The sequence below is a fragment of the Coenobita brevimanus genome, chromosome 26, assembly GCF_032717465.1.
Source record: "Coenobita brevimanus isolate Jiangsu-jjx chromosome 26, ASM3271746v2, whole genome shotgun sequence".
NCBI lineage: Eukaryota > Metazoa > Arthropoda > Malacostraca > Decapoda > Coenobitidae > Coenobita > Coenobita brevimanus.
The window spans coordinates 41,902,351-41,925,103 of record NC_136979.1 but is presented as its reverse complement, the minus strand read 5'-3'; the positions used below and the strand labels follow the sequence as shown (position 1 = coordinate 41,925,103).

General features: G+C 44.1%; 1 protein-coding gene across 1 annotated transcript in view; it reads right to left on the bottom strand.

The window, feature by feature from the left end:
- dpy (fibrillin-like protein dumpy) overlaps window positions 1-22,753 on the bottom strand; it is a 442,341-nt gene that overhangs the window by 295,956 nt on the left and 123,632 nt on the right. Inside the window, 2 exon segments of the mRNA XM_080267992.1 lie at window positions 11,296-11,411; window positions 17,489-17,620. Coding sequence (XP_080124118.1) covers window positions 11,296-11,411; window positions 17,489-17,620 — 248 coding nt within the window.

Here is a 22,753-nt window from a genome sequence, read left to right as displayed (position 1 = left end):
GTCCACTCCCCCAACCTCTATAAGCTCTTGCATCCATTACACATCTTCACATCCTTTCATCCACACACACATAATCAATCATTGCCTTCCTTTCATTCAGTTCACCACCCACCCTTCTCATCACTCGCCATGTATACTTGTGGATCATTTTGTGCCTGAAGAGGGTATTGGCTATCACCAACCCCCTCCCAGCACAAATGTCCACTAACGCACTGCCATTCTCATCTATCTCATCAGGCACACCCCACTCACCAGATATTCCATCCACCTTCACATTCCCTACTTTACCATTCATATCACCGATCAAAAACACTCTCTCATTCCTTCCAAACTTTTCCATGCACATTTCCACATTTGTCCAGAACTCTTCTCTCACTCTGCTTGCACGATCTTGCGTTGGCGCATACATGCACACAATCGCCCACATTTGTATTCCAACTTTCAATCTTACCCACACAATCCTTAACCCAATTGATCCATACTCTCTTATGTTCTTCTTCCATCTTTTACTCACAACTATACACACTCCTTCTTTTGCTCTCATGATACAATGTCGAAAAAATTATGAATCAGCGCGCTTATTTCTTCCTCAAAGAAGTTCGCTGCCCTTCTTCTATACTGTACATAGTATTTTGGTGGTCCTCCATTGCTGCAATACCGTTGTGGAAATTATGACTGGCAGTGTAGAAACATTGTCTGCTGCCACTATGACGTCATATTCTGGTGTACTGTGGTTGGTTACTCAGGTTTAAATTGAGAAACCTTCCGCTCCCTGATTGGCCAACACTTGAGCTGGCACAGACTACAGTTTGCTGGCATTGGTCTTTAAGACTGTCGTACAACACTCTCCAGAACACCACTTATCAAAACCTCGTATGCACATTTTCTTGTAATTCAGACACCTTTCAGAATCCGCTACTGGGTCTCCTGATAATGGGGGTCCGGAGGATCCATCCACCCATTCTATGAGCTGACCTCGTAGTTCTGTCCATTCTGTTAATGTGTTCAGTGTACATGCTGTCATCACTCACCCATCCCCCTAGGTCTCTCAGTTTATCTACTTTCTGTTTCTTCTTCTTTAACCTTATACTGGTACTCTTTAAGGTGATCATTTGTACCGTGCCTTATCGCTTCAGACTTTTTGTTAAATCTATATTGTTTTCTTCTGCCCACCTGCATATATTTTCCCAGGTCTTTCTGGAGATTCTCTGAGTCTTCTCTGGTGGGCAACTCTTGTATCATAGGCAAATGACGTAACTCTTGATGATTCCCCTTTCTGGCCAATGTCTCCAATCATGACCAAAGAAAGCAATGGACCAAGCACTGTCCCTTGTGGGACTCCGCTGATCACTGCCGATCCCCTCTCTTCCAAGTTCCACTACCTCTGTTTGCATTCGCTCACATAGGAAGTTGTGCATCCAGATTCCCAGCTTTCTTGTATGCCCATTTGTTGTAGTTTATGCAGCAGTACCCCGTGATCCACCTTGTCCAATGGTTTAACAAAGTCCAGGAATACGACGTCTACATTCTTTCCATCTTTCACTTCATTCAATATATTGGCACGGTGATCAAGGAGCTGAGAGAGACATGACCTGCCTTTATGACAACCATGTTGTCCAGGACTGAATTTGCTAGTCCTTTCCATGCAGTTCACCACTTTCTTCCTGACAAGTGCCAACTCTTTCGAACACCTTTATGAAGTGGGGAGTGAGGCTGACCGGTCTATAGTTTGCAGCTAGTCCTCTGGTTCCACCCTTGAGTGTCTTGACGAAAGACTTGCGAGGGCTTCGCCCTCTCTAATAATCATATGCAAACAACAGAACAAGAAGTTTCCAAACGCTGCCTTCCCTCATTAGTATAGCTCCAACATCCACAGCCCTACTTTGTATCTCCTTTATAACTCCATCCTCATACAAACTGAACAACCATGGAGATATGACACAGCCCTGTTTCAATCCAACATTCAAACTGAAAAATTCTCTCAGTTCACCATCCACACGCACTCCAGCCCAAGCACCCTCAATACATCACGGCAATCAACAGTGTCCGATTTAATCCATATATTCTTAATATTTTCCAAATTCCTTGTCTATCCACTCTGGCATATGCTTTTTCCAAATCCATGAAGGCTACATACAACTTCTTTCTCTTCTGTAGAGCCTTTCTCACTGAACATTTTAAAATAAGTATCTGATCTGCGCAACCTCCTCCCTTCCGAAAACATCCCAGTTCTTCTCCAACTAATTTCCCTGTTATTTCTCAAACTCTGTCAATAAGTATCCTACCATATACTTTTCCTATTACGTCAAGACAAATGCACCTATGATTACCTTACATGTACTTCTGCTATTACATTAAGAAGACAAATGCCCCTATGATTACCACCCACTTTTCCCCCCATTTCACTGTACGGAGGAATTCCAATCCTCCAGGATTCTATCTTCCTCCCAGGCCAATTTGCACATCTTCCATATTCGCTGTACTACTATCTCTCCCCTGCGCATCAGCATTTCACCATACACACCATCAATTCCTGGGGCATTCCCCATTTTGACTTTCTTCACTACTTCCACTACTTCCATTCTATCTTTTCCTTCTCATCTCCCTTACTTCCAGCCATTCCCCGTCCACTTACACTTGCGTTACATTCATCCTGTATGTTTACGGTACCAATTGCTTAAAATGTTCTCTCCATCTGCTCACTTTTTCTCCCTTCTCAACTAGCAAGTCTGCCATTTTAATATTTCATTCCCTACTACCTTCTTTATCACCCTATCTAACTTTCTTTACCTTCATCCAGGACATCTTCTTACATTCCTTCCACTTTACACTCAAGTTCCTTCCAAACTCCTCATCCACTCTCTTCTTTCTCTTACTAATCTTTTCACCTCTCTCTCCTTCTCTACATGTTACTGTTTTTAGTCTATTCGGTCTCTCAACTTCATGTCTGTTTCCTATACACTCACAGTACACTTCCTTCTTTTCCGCCACAGCATGTCCCACCTCTTCATTCCACCACCCTGTTGGAGCCCCTTTCGTCTTCTCTTCACCGTACACACCACCACACATGCTGCACAGATTTCTTGTGAATGCACTTTTCGTAGGTGGTGCGACGAAATAACGAATCGGCGCCTCGGCGGCCATGTACCGAATCGGCACTTTTAATTGGAAAATATCATTTTTATGGCTGCTTCCTCCTGCCATTCTCTTCTTCTGTTTATCCATTGCATTTGTGCCTTGACTCTTACAATCACCAAGTGTAATTCACTCATTTCAGGGAGGGGATTATCTCAAACACTAGTAACTTCCAATAGAAACGAAGCTAACAGTCCAACTAATCAATGTATTTTTTACTTTTACACCAAGCTCATGCCAAGAAAAAATCAGTAGGACTAAATTATTGAGTTTGTTGATTCTACGCAACTTTTCATGCATAAATATAGCTCAGAGGGCAATTTTAACTCAAAAGAATATTCGTATTTGTTTAGACTGGACAGGATGTCATCCTACTTGTAGGCCGCCTTTTTCCTGTGCCCCTCCCAGACAAAACAATGCATTATGGCTAGGTTAAGGTTAGGTATTGTATCACTAGGTTGGTTTGTTGCCAAAAAACTGCTTTTCTAATGATTTTGGTCATATTATTTTTTGTTGAATTCATCCTAAAAATGAAGGTTGCCCTATCAACAGTTTCCAGAGACACTAGCTTATTTATATACAAGAAATGGTTAATTTCCGTGGCACGTTTACAGAACCAAATCTGCTTAGAATTATAGGTAGTATAATGTAATCCTATTGGTTTTTCCCAGCAAGAGTTTGGTGTAATGGTAAAATCTGAGGTAAAACTTTGCAACACGGCTTTCTCACGGAATGAGAGACCGAGAACTCCAGCCCTAACTATCGATGCTCGGTATGCTTCTGCCAAGCCTTGCGCACAGACTCGCCAGACAACCTCCATGACAGGGTTCACTGAGAGCTGAAATGAGACAAAAGATAAACTAAGTCAACCCCATACGACCCTGACTTTGCTGACTTCAAGGCCAGTAAGGCTACTCAGTTCATCATCCCTTCATACTGTATCGCGGACAAAAGTTTGGTCAAAATTCATCGAGGGGTTCAGGAGATATCGAACTCACACCCACATGACCTTGGCCTTTGACCCCTTAACCTTGCTGACCTAATCAGTTCATCGTCCCTTCCTACTGTTTCGCTAACAAAAGTTTGGTCAGAATTCATTGGGAGTTCTGGAGATATCGAGACCACACCCATATGACCTGACCGTGCTGACCTAATCACTGTCCCTTCATACTATATCACTGACAAAAGTTTGGCCGAAATCTGTTCAAGGGTTCAGATATAGCGCCCACACTCATATGACCTTGACCTTTGACCCCTTAACCTTCCTGACTTAATCAGTTTATTGTTCCTTCATACTGTACACAGACAAATGTTTGGTTGAAACCTGATGAGGGGTTCAGGAGATAACATGACTTCTTCCATATGACCTTGACCTTTGACCCCTTGACCTTGCCAACCAAATCAGTTTACCATCCCTTAACATCGTATCACTGACAAGAGTTTGGTCAAAATCCTTCGAGGGGCTCAGGAGATATCGCGCCCACACCCTTATGACCTTGACCTTGCTGACCTAATTAGTTCAAGATCCCTTAATACAGTAGCACTGAAAAAAGTTTGGTCGAAATTCATCACGAAATTCAGGAGATATCGCAACCACAAGCTAATCAGACTCCATATGACCTCCACCTTTGACCTGCTGACCTAAGTAGTTCATTGTCCCTTCATATTGTATCACTAACAAAAATTTGGTCGAAATCCATCTAGGGATTCAGGAGTTGTCGTGACTACAAAGATATACGAAGTCGACCCTATATGATCTTGACCACTGACTCTTGACTTAGCTGATCTAATTACTAATGTTCATCATCTGCTCATACTGCACCACTGACAAAAGTCTGGTAGAAATTCGTCAATGGGTTCAAGAGATATAGGGCCCACAATGGTGTTACGGACGTACACATGCAAGCACGGATGGACCGACAGACCAATCACTTAATGCTTCCTCCACCATAGGTGGGTGTAGGCATAATTAAGGAAAGTAACTATAGTACAACATGCAACATACAGTAGATAACTCCTTGATGATTTTACACTACAAAACTTATATATATATATAAATTAAGGTATTTAAGGAAGCCATACGGACGCCAGGGCCAGTTTGTTCACTGACGATTCCGCCAACCTAACGTAACTGGGGCCGAGGGGGGGAGGATTGCCCCAGATCCCCCCTATGATATTACTTAGGACTGCCCCCGCACCTAAGTCTCAGACCAAACTTCTACTAAAATCTATCCTAATCAACTCGTAAAAGACCCATTTGAAAGGGAAATTTGGAAGACCTGAATATTTGAGTATGCAGTAGTATAAACCATAGATCTCTCATCAAGTTGACTATGGAGTGGAAAAAAAAAAAAAGTGGGCTTATATAAAATTAACTGTGGCTAGCTATGTCCAGCTGGTGTTGAAAGACCAAACGACGAAATAGACGTCCACACTGAAGATGTGGAACATGTCCGAGTTGGTGCGGTGTGAATTTTGACACATGCTGTAATGACCGAACTGAAACGTCAACAAATTAATCACTGGTCTGGCCAGAATTCGATCTCAGGCCCTCACGCTCCAAACATGCGCACGTTACCACTGAGCCAAACAGAGGATCCCCGCTTTGCCACTGGGCAAAGTGGACTTTTATAGACCCCATTACATCACTAATTTCTCCCCTTGGCAATTAATTTGGTGAGTTTCGAACACACGAGGTGGCGCAGCACTGGAGGCCACCACTGGGGACGCTGTGGACCACACCGAGCAGCTCATCCCCAGGTTGTAAGGACTACGACGCTGTCAGCTAACCAACAACATCATTGCCCTCCAAGCCTCGCCTCACATCCCACACCGCTGCCAACCAATATAATAATCAAACTGAAACGTCAACAAATTAATCATCAGTCTGGGCAGGATTCGATTTCAGGCCCACGCGCGCACGTTACCACTGAGCCAAACAGACGATCCCCACTTTGCCTCTGGGCAACGTGGGCTTTTATTGGCCCAATTACAGTACTAGTAATATATCCCATCTTAATGCTGTTACAGATCTCCCTAAATGGCGATAGTAGCCCACAAGGATCTCCCCAAAGGGTAAGGGATACTTTTTTACACTCCAGCCTGTACTACAGTAGCCTACAGAGATCTTCCCAAATGATGATGGATACTTTTTTACACTCCAACCTGTACTATACAGTAGCCTACAGAGCAGTGTTGTAGGTCTCGAGACCAGTTTGATGTGGTCTTGGTCTTGATCTTGGTCTTGCTTGACGTGGTCTTGGTCTTGAGCTTGGTCTAGCTTGACGCTGTCTTGGTCTTGATCTTGGTCTCGAAGCTTCTGGTCTCGGAGTTTTGGCTCGAGACCAGGTCGAGACCAGCCTTACAAAGTGCATCGTGGAGTGGGGAAAGTCGGAATTTATGATAATACACGGAGAAAAATCATGGCTGATTCGATTCACGGCGCGCCATGCAGCGTTGTGCTGTCTATAGATATTGCCTGGCTGGCGCTACAGTGATGATGCATGAGCTGAGCCCTGCGAGCGCCGATAGAGTGCGTGCGAGTCGAAAGGGCATGCATGACGTGGCCATTCTCGCAGTGATAATCTCCATTTGCACGCACGAATGTTTGCAACTCTGTTCACCTCCGTGTACTTCATATACGTGTATGATGTATGCAATCCCCGCATCCTTCATACACGTGCACTACAGGTTTAACTTGTTCGCTCGGAAAACGTAACCACAAAAAGTTCTGTTTTCCTATATTTGTTTCTTCATACCAATGATGCAATTAAAGCAGAAATATTTTACCTAGATGTACAGTTGTTCACATATATTAAATTTCGTTAACATATTTCCTCCCTTACAAGAGGCGTAGCCAGGATTTTGGAGCGCAGAGGGCCAAGTCAGGCATCAGTGGCTTCCAACCTTTAGAGCTTCCAAATGGCTATCATGGAGGCCTGCAGTGACTTTTGTGACCTTTTTAGAAGAAATCAGAATATTTTCTAGTGTTTCACAGCCATCCATGTATTTCATACAACTTATTTACCTATGAGCGGCGGGCCATGGCCATGTGGCCCAGTGGCGTTTCTAGCTCCACTAAAATGGGGGGGGGGGGGCAACCTGGGGGCCGATAAGTCATCTGTAGTAACAAGAAGGGCAGAGAGCAGACTCGAATGAGAGCTCCTTTCAAGAAGGAAAGTTAGTGAAAACTGTTCTCTTAAACAAATAGTGGGTACGACCGTAAGAAGTATCTGGAGCACTTACGGAAGTAAAATATATATTTTATATTTATGAATATTTTTTGCTTCCCACCTCTGTATCCCGAAACCCCTTCGGTCTCTTGTGTAATTATCCTGAAAATAGGTAGTTCCCCTCGACTGTTCACGAGAAACGAAAGATAAATATGTTGTGTATGGAACGTTTGGGCACGGGTAAAGCTCGGAGAGAAGTGCGAAAATTGGTCTTCCGAAAACCAGCTTTCGCATGAGTAAGATACAGCTACCCATGAGTACGATGGCACTGACAAAGTATGCAACACCGTACATTATAACTTCATAACCGTACTTTCAAGAGTTTAAGAACTTAAAAAACTTTCAAAAGCCGTAACATCGGTGTGCAGGGCCGTAGAGAGCTATGACCACGCCCTGGGGTGCCTGGAAAACGTTTGACACGGGCCAGAAAAAGAAGCAAAATTGTCACAGTCCTGGTGTGGGCCCTGGTCCCTCCATACTCTTGAGTTTGGCCCCGGGAATTATTCCCATTGCCCTTTTCTCTCTCATACAACTCATGTGCGATAATCAACTTAAATTCATTTAAAAGGTGTTGAGTATCGCATCGATACATAATCTGCAACTGGGTGATTGGGGTAATAGTGCACTCACTCGAGGGGCCGAGACGCCCGTGAAAATTGACCAGCAGTGCAGCACCTGCAGGCTGCAGCTACTTTTCATTCATTCAGTAGTCACATAAATTCTTGGTCTTGGTCGCGGAGGGTCTGGTCTTGGTCTTGGTCTCGGATGATCTGGTCTTGGTCTTGGTCTCGGAGGGTCTGGTCTTGGTCTTGGTCTTGGTCTCGAGGTGCGTGGTCTCGATTACAATACTGGCACAGAGATCTCCCCATGTGGTGATGGTGGGGAATACTTTTTTACACTCTAACCTGTACTACAGTAGCCTACAGGGATCTCCCCAAATGATGAGGGTCACTTTTTTTACACCCCAACCTGTACTATAATAGCATATAGAGATCTTCCCAAATAATGAGGGATACTTTTTTACACTCCAACCTGTACTACAGTCGCCTACAGAGATCTCCCCAAATGGTGAGAGAGACTTTTTTTACACCTCAACCTGTACTAAAGTAGTATACAGAGATTTCCCCAAATGATCTGGGATACTTTTTTCCAGCCCATGCTGAACATTTCTTAACACTCTTAAGTGAATTTCGGCTGAAGTAAGTCGTCCTCGCTCTCGCTCGGGCAATAAATGTTCCACGTTTAACAAGTATGATGGAGCAAAGTTGTTCAAACATTTGATCTGTAAAATGTGACGCCCATTTCACTCAGCACACTGTTTGGATGATGGTGGGGAGGAAACTGTATTGTCTGTTGACTTGGACTACATCATCCCTGAAAGGGATGTAATTTCATTCTTCCTAGACAGGAGGAGATATTTACACAAGAGAAATAAACTGTTTCACCAATTTGCGCACTGGATGGAAAGTGAAGATATGATAAATCGCTACTGTAACACTGTTTGCAAAGTTCTCATCTAATATAATATTGGTTGCATGCTTCTCTTAGACTTTCACGACAATGTGATATGGCGTAAGCTGTCTGACCTGTTATCTGCTGATGAATCTAGTGGTTGGCTCATCAACAAGCTTCACCACGGCTCGTTTGTCGTTGTGTTGTTTACCGGTACAAGGGCTAACTAGAAAGCACGCAAAAAGTGCATATCTCCGCTAATGCCATTACCATTAAAGGAGGATCCGAATCCGGATCCGTGATGATATTGTGCAGAATACACAGAATCCGGATCCGCCCCCAATTTTAAACGATTATTCCGTGACCCATGGCCCACACTTCCACAAAATTTTCTTGAAATTCATTGAGAAATTTTGGAGATATTATACATAGGATCCGGATCCTCCCCGAAAATTTAACCAATTCTATCTTCGCCCATGGCCCACCCTTTCTCCAAATTTCACTGAAGTTCAACGAGAACTGTTGAGATATCGTCTAAACAGACAGATAGACAAACATGGGTGAATACATAACCTCTTCCAATCTCGTTGGCGGAGGTAATAAGAACCTCATTAGATCCTGTATCGGGGGGTTGTTATCGCTTACTGTACGGTGTCAGTAAAATCTCGGCCTTTTAAACAAGGTATAAGCTGGCGAACAAAAAATCGAAACTGCTGCCTTTTCATATCATTTCATATTTTTCCATAAACCCTGGAAAGGCTGCATATTTTAAGCTTCAGGTAAACACACACACACACACACACACACACACACACACACACACACACACACACACACACACACACACACACACACACACACACACACACACACACACACACACACACACACACACACACACACACACACACACACACACACACACACACACACACACACGATATTGCTTGTGAATTGTTCGAGATAACGAAGCTGTCAAAGCAAAGTACATTTCCGTTCAACATACGAATAATCAACTCGGTATCAGTTGTAGTGAATGCAGAACCTACTATCCATTTCAGAGGCGGAGTTGCGCTGTTTTTCGCAAATATCTCCTAAGCGAATCGTTGGATCAGTATGATATTTTAACACAGTACTTTTGACATCCGGGCCTAATTTATGACCCTTAAACCATACTGCTACATATGTTACATTAGGAGTTTACTGAAGGATATTAAGCCTAATCCAGTCATCAAATCTAAGGTGTTATACAAAATCGGACGAGTGCGACTGTGTGGGGTAGCTCCTCCACTAACACCCTGAACAACCCTCTGACCATTCCTTCCCGACCCCCCCAATATCGTGTTCACCCCCTCCCCGTTTCCCTCTTCACTCCCAGTCACACCATCCCTCTCCCATCTTTGTATGTATGTATATATTAATGAATATTACGCATCATATACAATAGAGCACTGGAGTTTATAATTTGGTAATAATATAAATAGAGACAGGTAAAACAATATATATCAACTGGACCATGTTCACATTTTAGGATGAATACACAGTATTGTAATAATAGTAATAACTTCTCCGAGAAGGTTCAGGCAACAAGTGATACAATTTGTAGTTCGTGAATTTCAATGGTTGACCATAAACACTGCAAACATATAGGCATAGCTTCTATTACATGTACGTAATCATCCTGATGTACAGTACTTTCTACGCGAAATACGACTTGCATCCATTGCAAATAATCATATCAATACGTGTACAACTACATAACATTCTTACATTATAATACAGTGCTGGGATAATGAGGGAGGGACACAAGAGTGATGAAGGAGGCGAGGAGCTCGGGGAGAATAGGAGGGATAACGAGGAGGAGAAGAGGGAGAAGTAGGGGTAGTTAAGGAATAGTTTGGGAGGGTGTTGGGGGGGCAACACTTTCCTTCGAATGCGTCAACATGACTAGTCGACTTTCTGTTATTTTTCACGAGTAAACTCCTCACATAACATAAATAGCAATATGGTTTAAGGGTCATAAATTAGGCCCGGATGTCAAAAGTAGTGTGTTGAAATACCATACTGATCCAACGATTCGTTTAGGAGATATTTGCGATAAACAGCGCAACTCCGCCTCTGAAATGGATAGTAGACATCGGAGACGGGCGACCAGCCTGTGAAGCTCTTAAAACAGGTCCCATTTAACAAATTGAAGTCACTTCGAGTTTTACTCACCTGGGACATTTTTTTTAAACGTTTTCTTCGTTTCTGTACGTCTGTCAATAGATAGGTTTACTGAACAGTACACAAAATGTTAATTCAAGCTATTTTACATCAAACTTATCGATGAAAGGGGAAGGCCCTGTTTTGTATGGACTTGTACCTGACAAACAATGACCATTAATACCAAAACGGTTAGTAAAGGAAACTTTCAGTCATCTTCCATCTTGCCCCCTCCCTCCCTCCTTGTTCTCGGCCTGCCTGCCTTACTTACCCCAGAGAATGGATTGCCGATGAATCCATCTGGACAAGTACAGGTGTAGTTGCCATGGAGGTTGGTGCAAATAGCGTTGCTTCCGCACGCTCCAGGCTGCCTACACTCGTCGATGTCTGCCAAAAAGAGATATATAAAAAGTGGATTAGTAAACAGGAGGATACACACACACACACACACACACACACACACACACAAGAAGCCCTGCCCTCTCTGACCTCCGACCCTGAGCAGACACCTGACCTCCCTGTCATATGCTTAACCCCATCAATCCTAGGAAAGAGAAATTCCGTGTATCAATCACGAAAAATAGGTCCGTATTTTTCTGATATATTTCTTTTATCACCATCCTGGAGGAATTTATAAATACTGAGAAGTGTCCGGGATTTTGCCCTGTTTACACTTCCCTAGAGTTTTCCTGGCGAAACATTTATTATTTCAGCATAAATTTAGGAGTCAGATATTAACTTAATCTTGATTCTTTTCTAGTTCAGTCGTTGGCTGAGATAACTTGCATTGCTGTTCAGTTTTTGTTATGGGCTGGTACCTGGCTACACCTCAGTAAATTTTAATTAAACCAATGACTGAAGAGATTGAATACATATCTATTGCCAGACACATAATCCCAGAGTTCATACAGGGATCTGGTAAAATACAACACTTGCTTTACTTATGCACTCGTCAGACTGAAAGACTGACGAAGAGAGTGTATGTGAGTGAGGTGGAGGGGGGAAGAGGGAGGGGGAGGCCGAGGATGAGATGGAGGGATGGGGTGGAGAGGTATATGAGAGAGGGGGGTGTGAGTTGGGAGCAGGGCAGTGAAATGGCGGGGGACAGGGCGACTTGGAGGCGATTTGTTTGTGGCCACCCCAAACGGGATTGAGGCGTCTGGCAATAGATAGATAGATAAAACAACTCAAATCCCCCGCCTCTCTCTCTCTCTCTCTCTCTCTCTCAAAACCAACACAACAATCTCCCATCCACAAGCACCAGAGAAAACAGTTACAAGGGGGACTATTATAATTCCATGTTTGTCGTTTACTGATGAGGATGGGTCTTTGTGGACAAATGAGACATGAACACATAAGCAAAGGTCTGATGTGGGAGAGGTAAATTAATTTAGAGTGGTTGATGAAAGAATATGTAGGTCGAAGGTATGAAATGATTATTATATCCACCCTGGCAATGTGGAGAGAATGGAAAATGAGAGCCTGACTAGGAGAGTATGCGAATGAGGTTGAAGGGGGCATGGGAATGGGGAAACCAAGGATGAGACGAAGGGATGGGGTAGAGAGGTACCGTGTACGAGTGAGGGTGTGTGATCTGGAGAGAGGGCAGTCAGAACATTAAAACAATGAAAAGCGGACAAATGCTCCTACAAGAGTGACTAAACTACAAGAATAAGAGCATATGACAAGGACAGCAAAGAAGGCGGAGGACAGAATGATTTCAGGCGATTCGCCTCTTGCCACCCCTTCCTACCTAGGTACACATAGACATATAGGTAGGTTTAAATTGACAGACCCTTATGTAGTGTACAGTTTCATTTTGCAGCACAGTTCCCGTATCTCAGTGGAAGAATAAAACAATAAAGCACTATGACTATGTTTTATCCGTTGCACTTCTTAGTTACTAGTAGCATCGCATTCTAGTGCTGATCTGCCACAGCCCAATCTTCAGAGATGGCAATTTTAAGCCAAGTTTAAGTGGAAAGGATTAAACACACTGTCCTAGCCGCGACTCGATCTCAGGCCCTCGCGCTTCATACACACGCATGTTACCACTGAGCCAAAGAGAGGATCCTCACTTTGCCTCTACGCAATGTGGGCTTTTTACCCCATTACATCATCCTTTTCTCTCAGTGATCAATTTGGTGTGTTTCGAACACTGGTAGCGTAGCATCGGGGGCCACCACAGGGGACGCTGCGGACCACACCGAATAGGACATCCCCAGGATGTAAGGACTACGACGCTGCCAGCTAACCAACATCATTGCTCTCCAAGCCTTGCCTCACATATCCCACTGATGCCACCAATGTAATAATCCAACTGAAACTTAACAAATTAATCGCACTGTCCTGGCCGAGATTCGATCTCAGTCCCTCGCGCTTCATATGTGCACACATTACCACTGAGACAAAGAGAGGATCCCTGCTTTTCCTCTAAGCAATGCGGGCTTTTATAGACCCCATTACAACAGCCCCTTCGATATTGTGAAGTCTTTAGGTATTTTATGCTTGCTAAAACCAGACTTTCTAAGGAGGGTACCATTCCATAGTTCTTTAACCTGGCCCTAATTTTCGTACTTTTGCATATTATTTCATGTACCTCGGTGGCAGAATAAGAGAGAGCTATGGCTCTACATCCTCTCTGCAGCCCTTCTTGACTGGCATCATATTCTAATCTCTATTTACAATTCAATATATGAGAGGGAAAGGTGGTAATCGTAGGCTAGGTTATTGTAAAATGGATATAGCGGAAAGATTAACCGCTTAAAACCAATGGCGTATTTTCTAATGTTACTACTACCATGTCATTTAATTTGGGGTATCTCCAGTGGTGAGGGAGTTCACTGAAGACATCTCTAATCCCTCCAGAGTGAAAATACTCTCATAACTAACAATAACAAACAATGGAGATTGCAAAAATAACATACAGGGTTGTCCATATATAACGCTCCACTTCCACTCCGTCGGACGTTTTTTCATGTGTTGTAGGGATGGCTCAGTTATTGTTGTCAGTATCTACCCTGCATCGTTTACTCATTTCCTACTCCCACTACCAAAACCATAGCCATGCTAGCCAACTGAGCAGCCCCCGCAACACATTAACATACTGCCAACTGAACTACCAGTGGAGAGCTATACCAGTATACTGGCCACCCTTAACAAAAAAAAAAAAAAAAACGAAAAAGAAAAAGAAAAAAGGACAGAATACAAGGGCAATTGCAGGAATATAAAGAGACGAATGTATATGAAAGGTAAGAGGTGTCCTGCATTGTGTTATTTATTTATTGAGTGAATAGGTCTAGCCGAATGTGCAATGAAATGTGCTCTCTCTCTCTCTCTCTCTCTCTCTCTCTCTCTCAATTCATCTATCTAGCATCCATTCATCTATTCATCTAAACACAACTTAAACCTCCAACAACCGCATTTAAGAGGCTGTGGGGTGGGGGAGAAAGGGTAGAGTTGGGGTGGTGAGGGGAAGGTGGTATGGGTGGGAGAGGGGTGGAGAGAGAGGGTGAGGGGTGGTGGGTGCGGGTGGAGGTGGACATGGGGATGAGGGTGAGGGGTGGTGGGCGTAGGTGGAGATGGACATAGGAATGAGGGTGAGGGGTGGGACTGAGCAAGAGAGAAGAGACATGTGTGCAGATAAGGGTAGGGGAGAGGCGTTGGGGTAGGCGTGGGGGTGGGTGAGGACAGAGCCATACAGTACTCGTACTCTATGGCTCTGGGTGAGGATAAGGTTGGACTTTGGGACTGGGTGGGACGGCGAGGGAAGGAAGAAGAAAGGATGGTGTGTGTGTGTGTGTGTGTGTGTGTGTGTGTGTGTGTGTGTGTGTGTGTGTGTGTGTGTGTGTGTGTGTGTGTGTGTGTGTGTGTGTGTGTGTGTGTGTGTGTGTGTGTGTGTGTGTGTGTGTGTGTGTGTGTGTGTGTGTGTGTGTGTGTGTGTGTGTGTGTGTGTGTGTGTGTGTGTGTGTGTGTGTGTGTGTGTGTGTGTGTGTGTGTGTGTGTGTGTGTGTGTGTGTGTGTGTGTGTGTGTGTGTGTGTGTGTGTGTGTGTGTGTGTGTGTGTGTGTGTGTGTGTGTGTGTGTGTGTGTGTGTGTGTGTGTGTGTGTGTGTGTGTGTGTGTGTGTGTGTGTGTGTGTGTGTGTGTGTGTGTGTGTGTGTGTGTGTGTGTGTGTGTGTGTGTGTGTGTGTGTGTGTGTGTGTGTGTGTGTGTGTGTGTGTGTGTGTGTGTGTGTGTGTGTGTGTGTGTGTGTGTGTGTGTGTGTGTGTGTGTGTGTGTGTGTGTGTGTGTGTGTGTGTGTGTGTGTGTGTGTGTGTGTGTGTGTGTGTGTGTGTGTGTGTGTGTGTGTGTGTGTGTGTGTGTGTGTCTTACTTTTCCTCCCATCATTCGTCTCTCCTACATGTTCCCCTTTCTTTCCTTCTTCATCTCAGTCCCAGTTCTAACTTTTACTTCTACACCCTGATGTTTTCCCTTTCATCACCTTCAGATCTTTCTCTGTTTCTTTCTTCCTTTCCCTCCTCTCCTCCTATAGAGATTAATCCTATCCCTCCACTCTTCTCACCTCCTCATTTTCCTATTCCCCTCTTCTCCCATCTCTCCTCACCATCCTCCACTACAATTTCCCTATTTTTCTCTTTGCATTGCTATCCTTGTTTTAGAGTCACAGGAGGAATGCCATAATCTCCTCTGTGCCATAGCCTAGAATGGATCGTTAGGTTTGTTGTTCGTCGCTTTCTTTCACTCTTCCCCTTCTCCTCGTCTTACCTCTTTCTTATTGCTCATTTCCTGTTTCCTTTCTTTTCCGTTTCCCGTCCTCTTCCAGTTTCTCCCTTTCTGTTCACTTCGACCTTCTCCCTCCCTTTCTTCCCTCTTTCTTCTTCCTCATCTCCCTCTCCAGTGTCCTCCTCTCTCCTCTTCCCTCCCTCTTCCCGTCCCTTCCTTTCGTCTCACCTCCTCTCTCTTATTTCCTCTTCATCTCCATTTCTCACTCTCTCGTCTCCTCTATCCCCTTCCCGTTCCATCCTCCATCTCTCTTTTCTTTCTCTATCATCCCTATTTCCATTCCCTTCCCCTCTGTTCGTCTCTCCTTTCACTTTCTCTCCCTTTCTCCTTTCACTTTCTCTCTTTCTCCACTCCTCTGCACCCTCCCTCCAATTCTCCATTCCTTTCTCTTATCTCCTCTCCTTTCTACTTAACTATCTTCCTCCTCTTATCTCCCGTCCCCTTCCTCTTATCTCCCTTTCCTCTTGCCTTTCCCTCCTTCTCCCTCTCCCCACCCTATCGTGAGAGCCCCCCCGTCTTCTCACGCTAGCTAGAGATAGTGATCCAACACCCAAACAGGTTTCTCCACTACCACCATACATAATCTTGCTTGGTCTGAAGTTGTGAATAAGACTTACAGCACTCGTATACGTAACAGGCAGATAGGTTACAGCATTCTACCTCAGTCCATCCCAATTCCAGTCCTTCTCAATACCTTCAGTAACTCCTAGTACCTCCTAGTTCTCAATTTCCATACCGAATCGTTTTTAGTCCCTCTCAATCCACCCACTTTCGCCCCCTAATCTCTCCTGTATTTCCAGTCTGCCTCTACTTCTCCCAGTATCTCCAATCTATCTCTACTTCTCCCAGTATCTCCAATCTACCTCTGCATCTCCCAGTACCTCCAGTCTACCTCAGCTTCTCCCAGTATCTCCAGTGTACCTCAACTTCTCCAAGTATCTCCAGTTTGCCCCTACTACTCCCAGTATCCCCAATCTACCTCTACTTCTCCCACTATCTCAAGTCTACCTCTACTTCCACCAGCATCCCCAGTACATCTAGTATGGGGCGCTTGTTCTAACCTGAGGAAAAAATATATCCGGCTCAGCTGATAGTCAGGTGTAGTTAGACTGGAGGGTTAATTTGACTAGTAACCAAGGAGACTCATTCCTACATCATAACTAAGGCTCACTGGATCTCCTGAAACCTGTGGTCCAGTTCTGTCGGGCGAAAATGACAAGAAGTATACCTGAGCAGTGATGTCCTTCCTTGCACATGGCGGCCAAGTTCCATCCCCAGTACACCTATAGCCTCTCCTAGTACACTCCTAGTCCTCCCATAGTACACGTGTAGCCATTCCCATTCTAACTCTAATAATCCCAATTTATCTCTGATCTTTCCCAGTCCACCATTGCTCACCCCAGCCTACACCCTCGATTCACCACTATCCATCCCAGTTCATCTCTCATCCCTCTCAGTCAACCACGATCCACCCCGGTTCAATCCAGTATCTCCAGTTCCACCCCAAGTTCATTCAGCATCTCTCAGTCCTCACCAGTATTTCCAGGGCCCATTCAAATCCCTCCCAGTATCTCCAGTCCTTCCCAGTTCAACTGTAATCTCTCCCAGAGCCCCCACCCGTGCACCTTTTGAGCTGTACCTCCAAAATCTCTCCCAGTTCCCTCCACTATCATCCATTTACCTGAGCAGTAGTTGTAGCCGTCGCCTTCAAATCCTTCCTTGCACTCACAGGTGTAGTGGGCGGGCAGGTTACAGCATTCGGCGTTCTCCGCACACTTCGCCGCCAGCTCGGGAATCAGGCACTCGTCGATGTCTGAGGGAAGAAAGAGAGAGATGGGGTTATTCTGCGTCTCTCTTTTTTTTTTCTATATGTTTTATTTATTAGTTTTTTTTTTAATTTATTGGTTGCTACTTTGTGCTGTTGATCGTTGATTATGTATGCACCAAAGTAAGGCACTCATCAATGAGAGAGAGAGAGAGAGAGAGAGAGAGAGAGAGAGAGAGAGAGAGAGAGAGAGAGAGAGAGAGAGAGAGAGAGAGAGAGAGAGAGAGAGTTATTTACATGCAAGAGAGCCAGACATCAAACAATAATAATCATATTTTGTTAACCACGTATAGTCACGGTTATCGTACTGAGAAACCTGGCAAGTCACGTTCACTCTCTCATAAACGTAATCAGAGTGTTGCCCTGTCAATAACTACTGTCAACACACTCTCGCTCATCAATACACACCGAGCAGAGCTAGTCACTACAGTATATTTACCCATTAGTATATTTACTCATTATTCACGGTTATCATCTACTGTCAACATACTTCAGTCATACACTCACTCCATTTTCGTACAAACCTCCATCAATATCGAACGCTGCTTATTTATTTTTTTGTCATGTATCCATTTCAAACACCGCTATTTACTGTCATATTCCTGTTAGGTACTTTCGGATTTTTCATAATTTCACTTTCATCTATTTTACACTATTTTTGTCATTATTCAACATGCAATGCTTTCAGTTTCCTGTTTGTCGTCCTTGCACATTTCCTGATTTTCGTACTGACTTCATACGAACATTATTTTTCTGACGGCATATACTCATCATCCACCCTGTTCACTTTATACCATTCGTTCACCAGTTCATGTATGCCTGTCATCTTTCACCTACGGAAGACCCTCCCGCCATTCAACCAGCATTCACTTTCACATTTATCTACATATATTTTCACTGCATGACACAACAGCATTCTAGGGCTCGTCCTTATTAACCAGCAAAAAAGTGCGTAAATGCGAGATTTCCGCATCATTCTACGAGATGCAAATGGCAAGGAACATTCACAATCTTACGTACATCTACTAAAACGTGTCGCACATCAGTTATCCCATTTATCACATTATGGTACTGTACATCAGTTATCCCATTTATCACATTATGGTACTGTACACCCAAAATCACCCTCACACATAATTACGTAAGCTTTCACTATATTACACAACTGTCATTTCCTTTAAAAGTATATTACACGATTACTAACCACAGAAAAAAAAGAAATTCACGACACCTCATTTGCCATAATGGTAATGGCGGGAAAACCTCGCTTCGTCATCCTGCATCATCCAATTATCGGTACGCCAGCTACTTTGCCTAGCCAAATTAGGTAATGAGAGCAGCGAGGTCGTTAATTCATCACTGCATTTAATGATAAACCGTAAACTGCTAATATGATCAAGGCGAGAATAATAATGAAATGGAATGCTACGATCAGTGTGGGAGTATTTCAGATGCCAAGGTACGATCGCTGAGAATAAGGTCGCGTTATCGTACCCAACAGCTGGGACCAAAAAACAGACAAATCAACTTCAGCTCAAGTACAGGTCAGAAAGATATGATAAATGAACACTACACAAACCAAGAAAGTATATAATAAATGAAAAGTATCTGACGGAAACACTCCAGCTAGATTTAAGATGCTACAACAAAATAGTAAAATAATGTAATCTGGAAAATGAGTAAGATACGGTAACAAGTTCCAATAATATCCCTCCTTGTTTTAGAGGTCAATAAGTGTATTGTTCTCAATGACAAGAACAATAATAAAAATGTGTGTGTGTGTGTGTGTGTGTGTGAGAGAGAGAGAGAGAGAGAGAGAGAGAGAGAGAGAGAGAGAGAGAGAGAGAGAGAGAGAGAGAGACCTTTGGCTACTCTAGGTCCACTTAAGCAATCCTAAGTTAAACCAGACGATTATACTCATCTTATAAAAATGATGTAATTAAGTGGCATACCATTAGTCCCTCCACTCAGCTTAAGTCCACCACCTAATGTCAACAGCTTAACAGAGCAGAGGAATGGGGGGAGGGGACTCCTTGTGTATATTTGGGGAGGGTGGGGTAAGAGGGTGTGATATGTAATGAAGACTGGGAGCTGGGTGTACATGAAGCACATCTACATATATACATACATACATACATAACACATACATACATACACATACATACACACATTCATACATACATACACTGTCGAATATAACGCCTATATACTGTACTGTATATTATCGAATACACATACGAGTACATATGTACATACATGCATACAAATGCAAATATCTATCTATCTATATATTCCCAGAAGCCTCAATCCCGTTTGGGATGGCCACAAACAAATCGCCTCCACGTCATCCTGTCCCCCGCCATTTCACTGACCTGCTCCCAACTCACACCCCCCTCTCTCATATACCTCTCCACCCCATCCCTCCATCTCATCCTCGGCCTCCCCCTCCCTCTTCCCCCCTCCACCTCACTCACATACACTCTCTTCGTCAGTCTTTCACCCTCCATCCTCTCCACATGGCCAAACCACCTCAGTGTGGAAATATACATACCGGTACATATAAAAACATTCTTTCATAAACACATTCATACATACATATATCTGAGAGAATATCACACGTACACAAGAGGTGTACACATACACAACACAAACACACTTATACATCTTTACACGACACAAGACTATATACACATGCCCTCACACAACAGTCTTAAAACACACACACACACACACACACACACACACACACACACACACACACACACACACACACACACACACGCAGTCAATGTCCTTCACGCCAACATTACTACCGGGTACCTCCTTGATTCTCACACCTCTTACGCCCCCCCTCCAAATTCCCCCCTCTTTCTTCCCCTCCCTCTCCTCTTTCTCTCTCATCCCTCCATCCCCCAACTCCCCTCTCTTCCTTTATCCTCTCTCTTCTCCACTTTCTTCCCTCATTTTCATACCTTTCTCTTTTCCCTTCTCCTCTTCCCTTCATTTCCTTCCCCCTCCTTCATATTCCCCACCTGCCTCTTACCTCCCTCATCTCTTTCCTTTCCTGTTTCTCCCTCCTCCCCCCTCCCAGTCTTCCTTATCTCCATCCTTCTCACTCACCCATCCTTCCATTCCCCCCTTCCTCCCTCCCTCTTTCTCTCTTTCTCACCACTTGTCTCTTACTTTTCTCCTTCCTCTGTTCCTTACTTTCTTCCTTCTTTCCTTTACTTCCTTCCTCCCTCCCCTATCCCCCTCCCTCCTTTCTCCCTCTCCCACATTCCTTCCCCCCCCCCCACACTCCTGCTCACACAGTAATGGTCTATGGTTCTTGCACTCTAGCGTGTTAGAGTTCCATATTTCTTTCCCGAGGGAGGCAGAGTGAATGACTGGGTGTGGGAGGCGGTGTGGGAGGCGGTGTGGGAGGCGGTGTGGAGAGGATGGATGAGTATAAGAATGCGTAAGAGTGGATGAGAGTAAATGACAGTGAATGGATGGGTGTGGGAAGAGGAGGGAGAGCATTAGAGAGTGACTGTTCGAGGACAAGTTAGAATGAGAGTGAGAGTAAAAGGGAGATTGAGTGTAAAAAGGGGGGGGGTGTAAAAGGATGAGGGTGAGAGTAATGAGTGATTGAGTGAAAGTGCAAGCATTAGCGTGAGTGAACGGGATAGCATGAAAAAAAGCAGGAGTGAGTGAATTAAAAGCGGAGAGTGAGTGAGTGAGTGGGAGTGAGAGGGGGAGCGTGGGAGAGAATGAGAGTGAGAGTTGTGACGAGAGTATAAATTATGTGGTCAGCCGGCCTTGAAGGGGATAACTAAGTACTGATCGTTGTTGTCAGTGTAGGGGAACAAATAGACGTTTCTGGTATTAACTTTTATTAATCCCTTCAATCCTATCACGTACTATTTCTTTCATCCTTCGTATCTCCAGACGATTTTATTCAAGTTATAAAAACTTTGCGGTAATGGAAATGTTTATAAAGGCTATATCTAAATCCCACAAAGTTCGAAGATTTCCACTTATTTTTTGCTTTCAACCGCGTGCCTAGAGGAAGCAGTTGCCATATTTGCCAATAAAATTAGTCATGCATTCACTCATCGGAAACCTTTTCTATACGATAAAAAGGAAAAACTGTTTTTTTTCCCCTTATTTTCGACGTTAAATTATACTGTACGCAGTTCGTTTTATTTTTCTTTCCCTATACAGAGTTTGTCAGTGATATCAACTAGGCATACATCTCCTCAACATTAAAGCCTTTGAAATTTTTGCACACACAGAAAGATAATAATCCACACGTTTCATATTTTCGATGATTTATCATGCGCGGTTGAAGCATCTGTTTCTTTTAGTTTCTTCCCCTAGCCGAGAGCGTGCAGTGGAGTGTTTGTCAGAGATACACGGAAACACTATTTGCACGGCCACGGCTAGACGGATGGCCGCCCAAGAACGACTCTGGGCATAAACAAACCCCACGTCAAAGGTGTTCCTGACTCAATCTGGATTCTCCTTGAGTTCACACCACCTAGCTCCAAAATATGGAGGGGCTATCCCCGCAGTGAGCGTGTGACTTTGGTCGCCATACTGAAACACCACACTCGTTGCCTCCACCATGGTTATGCAATTGGAACACTGTTCTTAGCTTGCCGTTTTCTGTTTCGCTGTTGCTTCCGTAAGCTGCTCATTGGACCATGGCATTATATTTTCCGGATTCATCGTCTGATTTCAAAAGGCGCAGTCGTCAGGCGTGGTGCATAAACATGGCTGCCACGACATCAGCGTAGCCATGGGGCCCAGGCGGCGGGCACACAAACTACGCGGCACTATCCATTAGAAAGCCCCTCCATATTACAGAGCTCAGTGGTAGCGCCATGATGAAGGCGATTAGTGTGGTGTTTCAATATGGCTGCCAACGTCACATGGTCGCTGCGAAGATAGCTCTACCAGTTATTATAAGGCCCAGTGGCTTGCATCCTGAGCTTAAGGATCCGTATTCTGCCTGATACAAAAGACTCCGTAGGATCTCTTTGTGATTTATTTCGCATCTTACTCTTCAGTATTCTTTAGAAAGTCAGTTTTATCGTTCAAATTGTAAGTCAGCATAAGTAACATACGAGAGGGTTATAA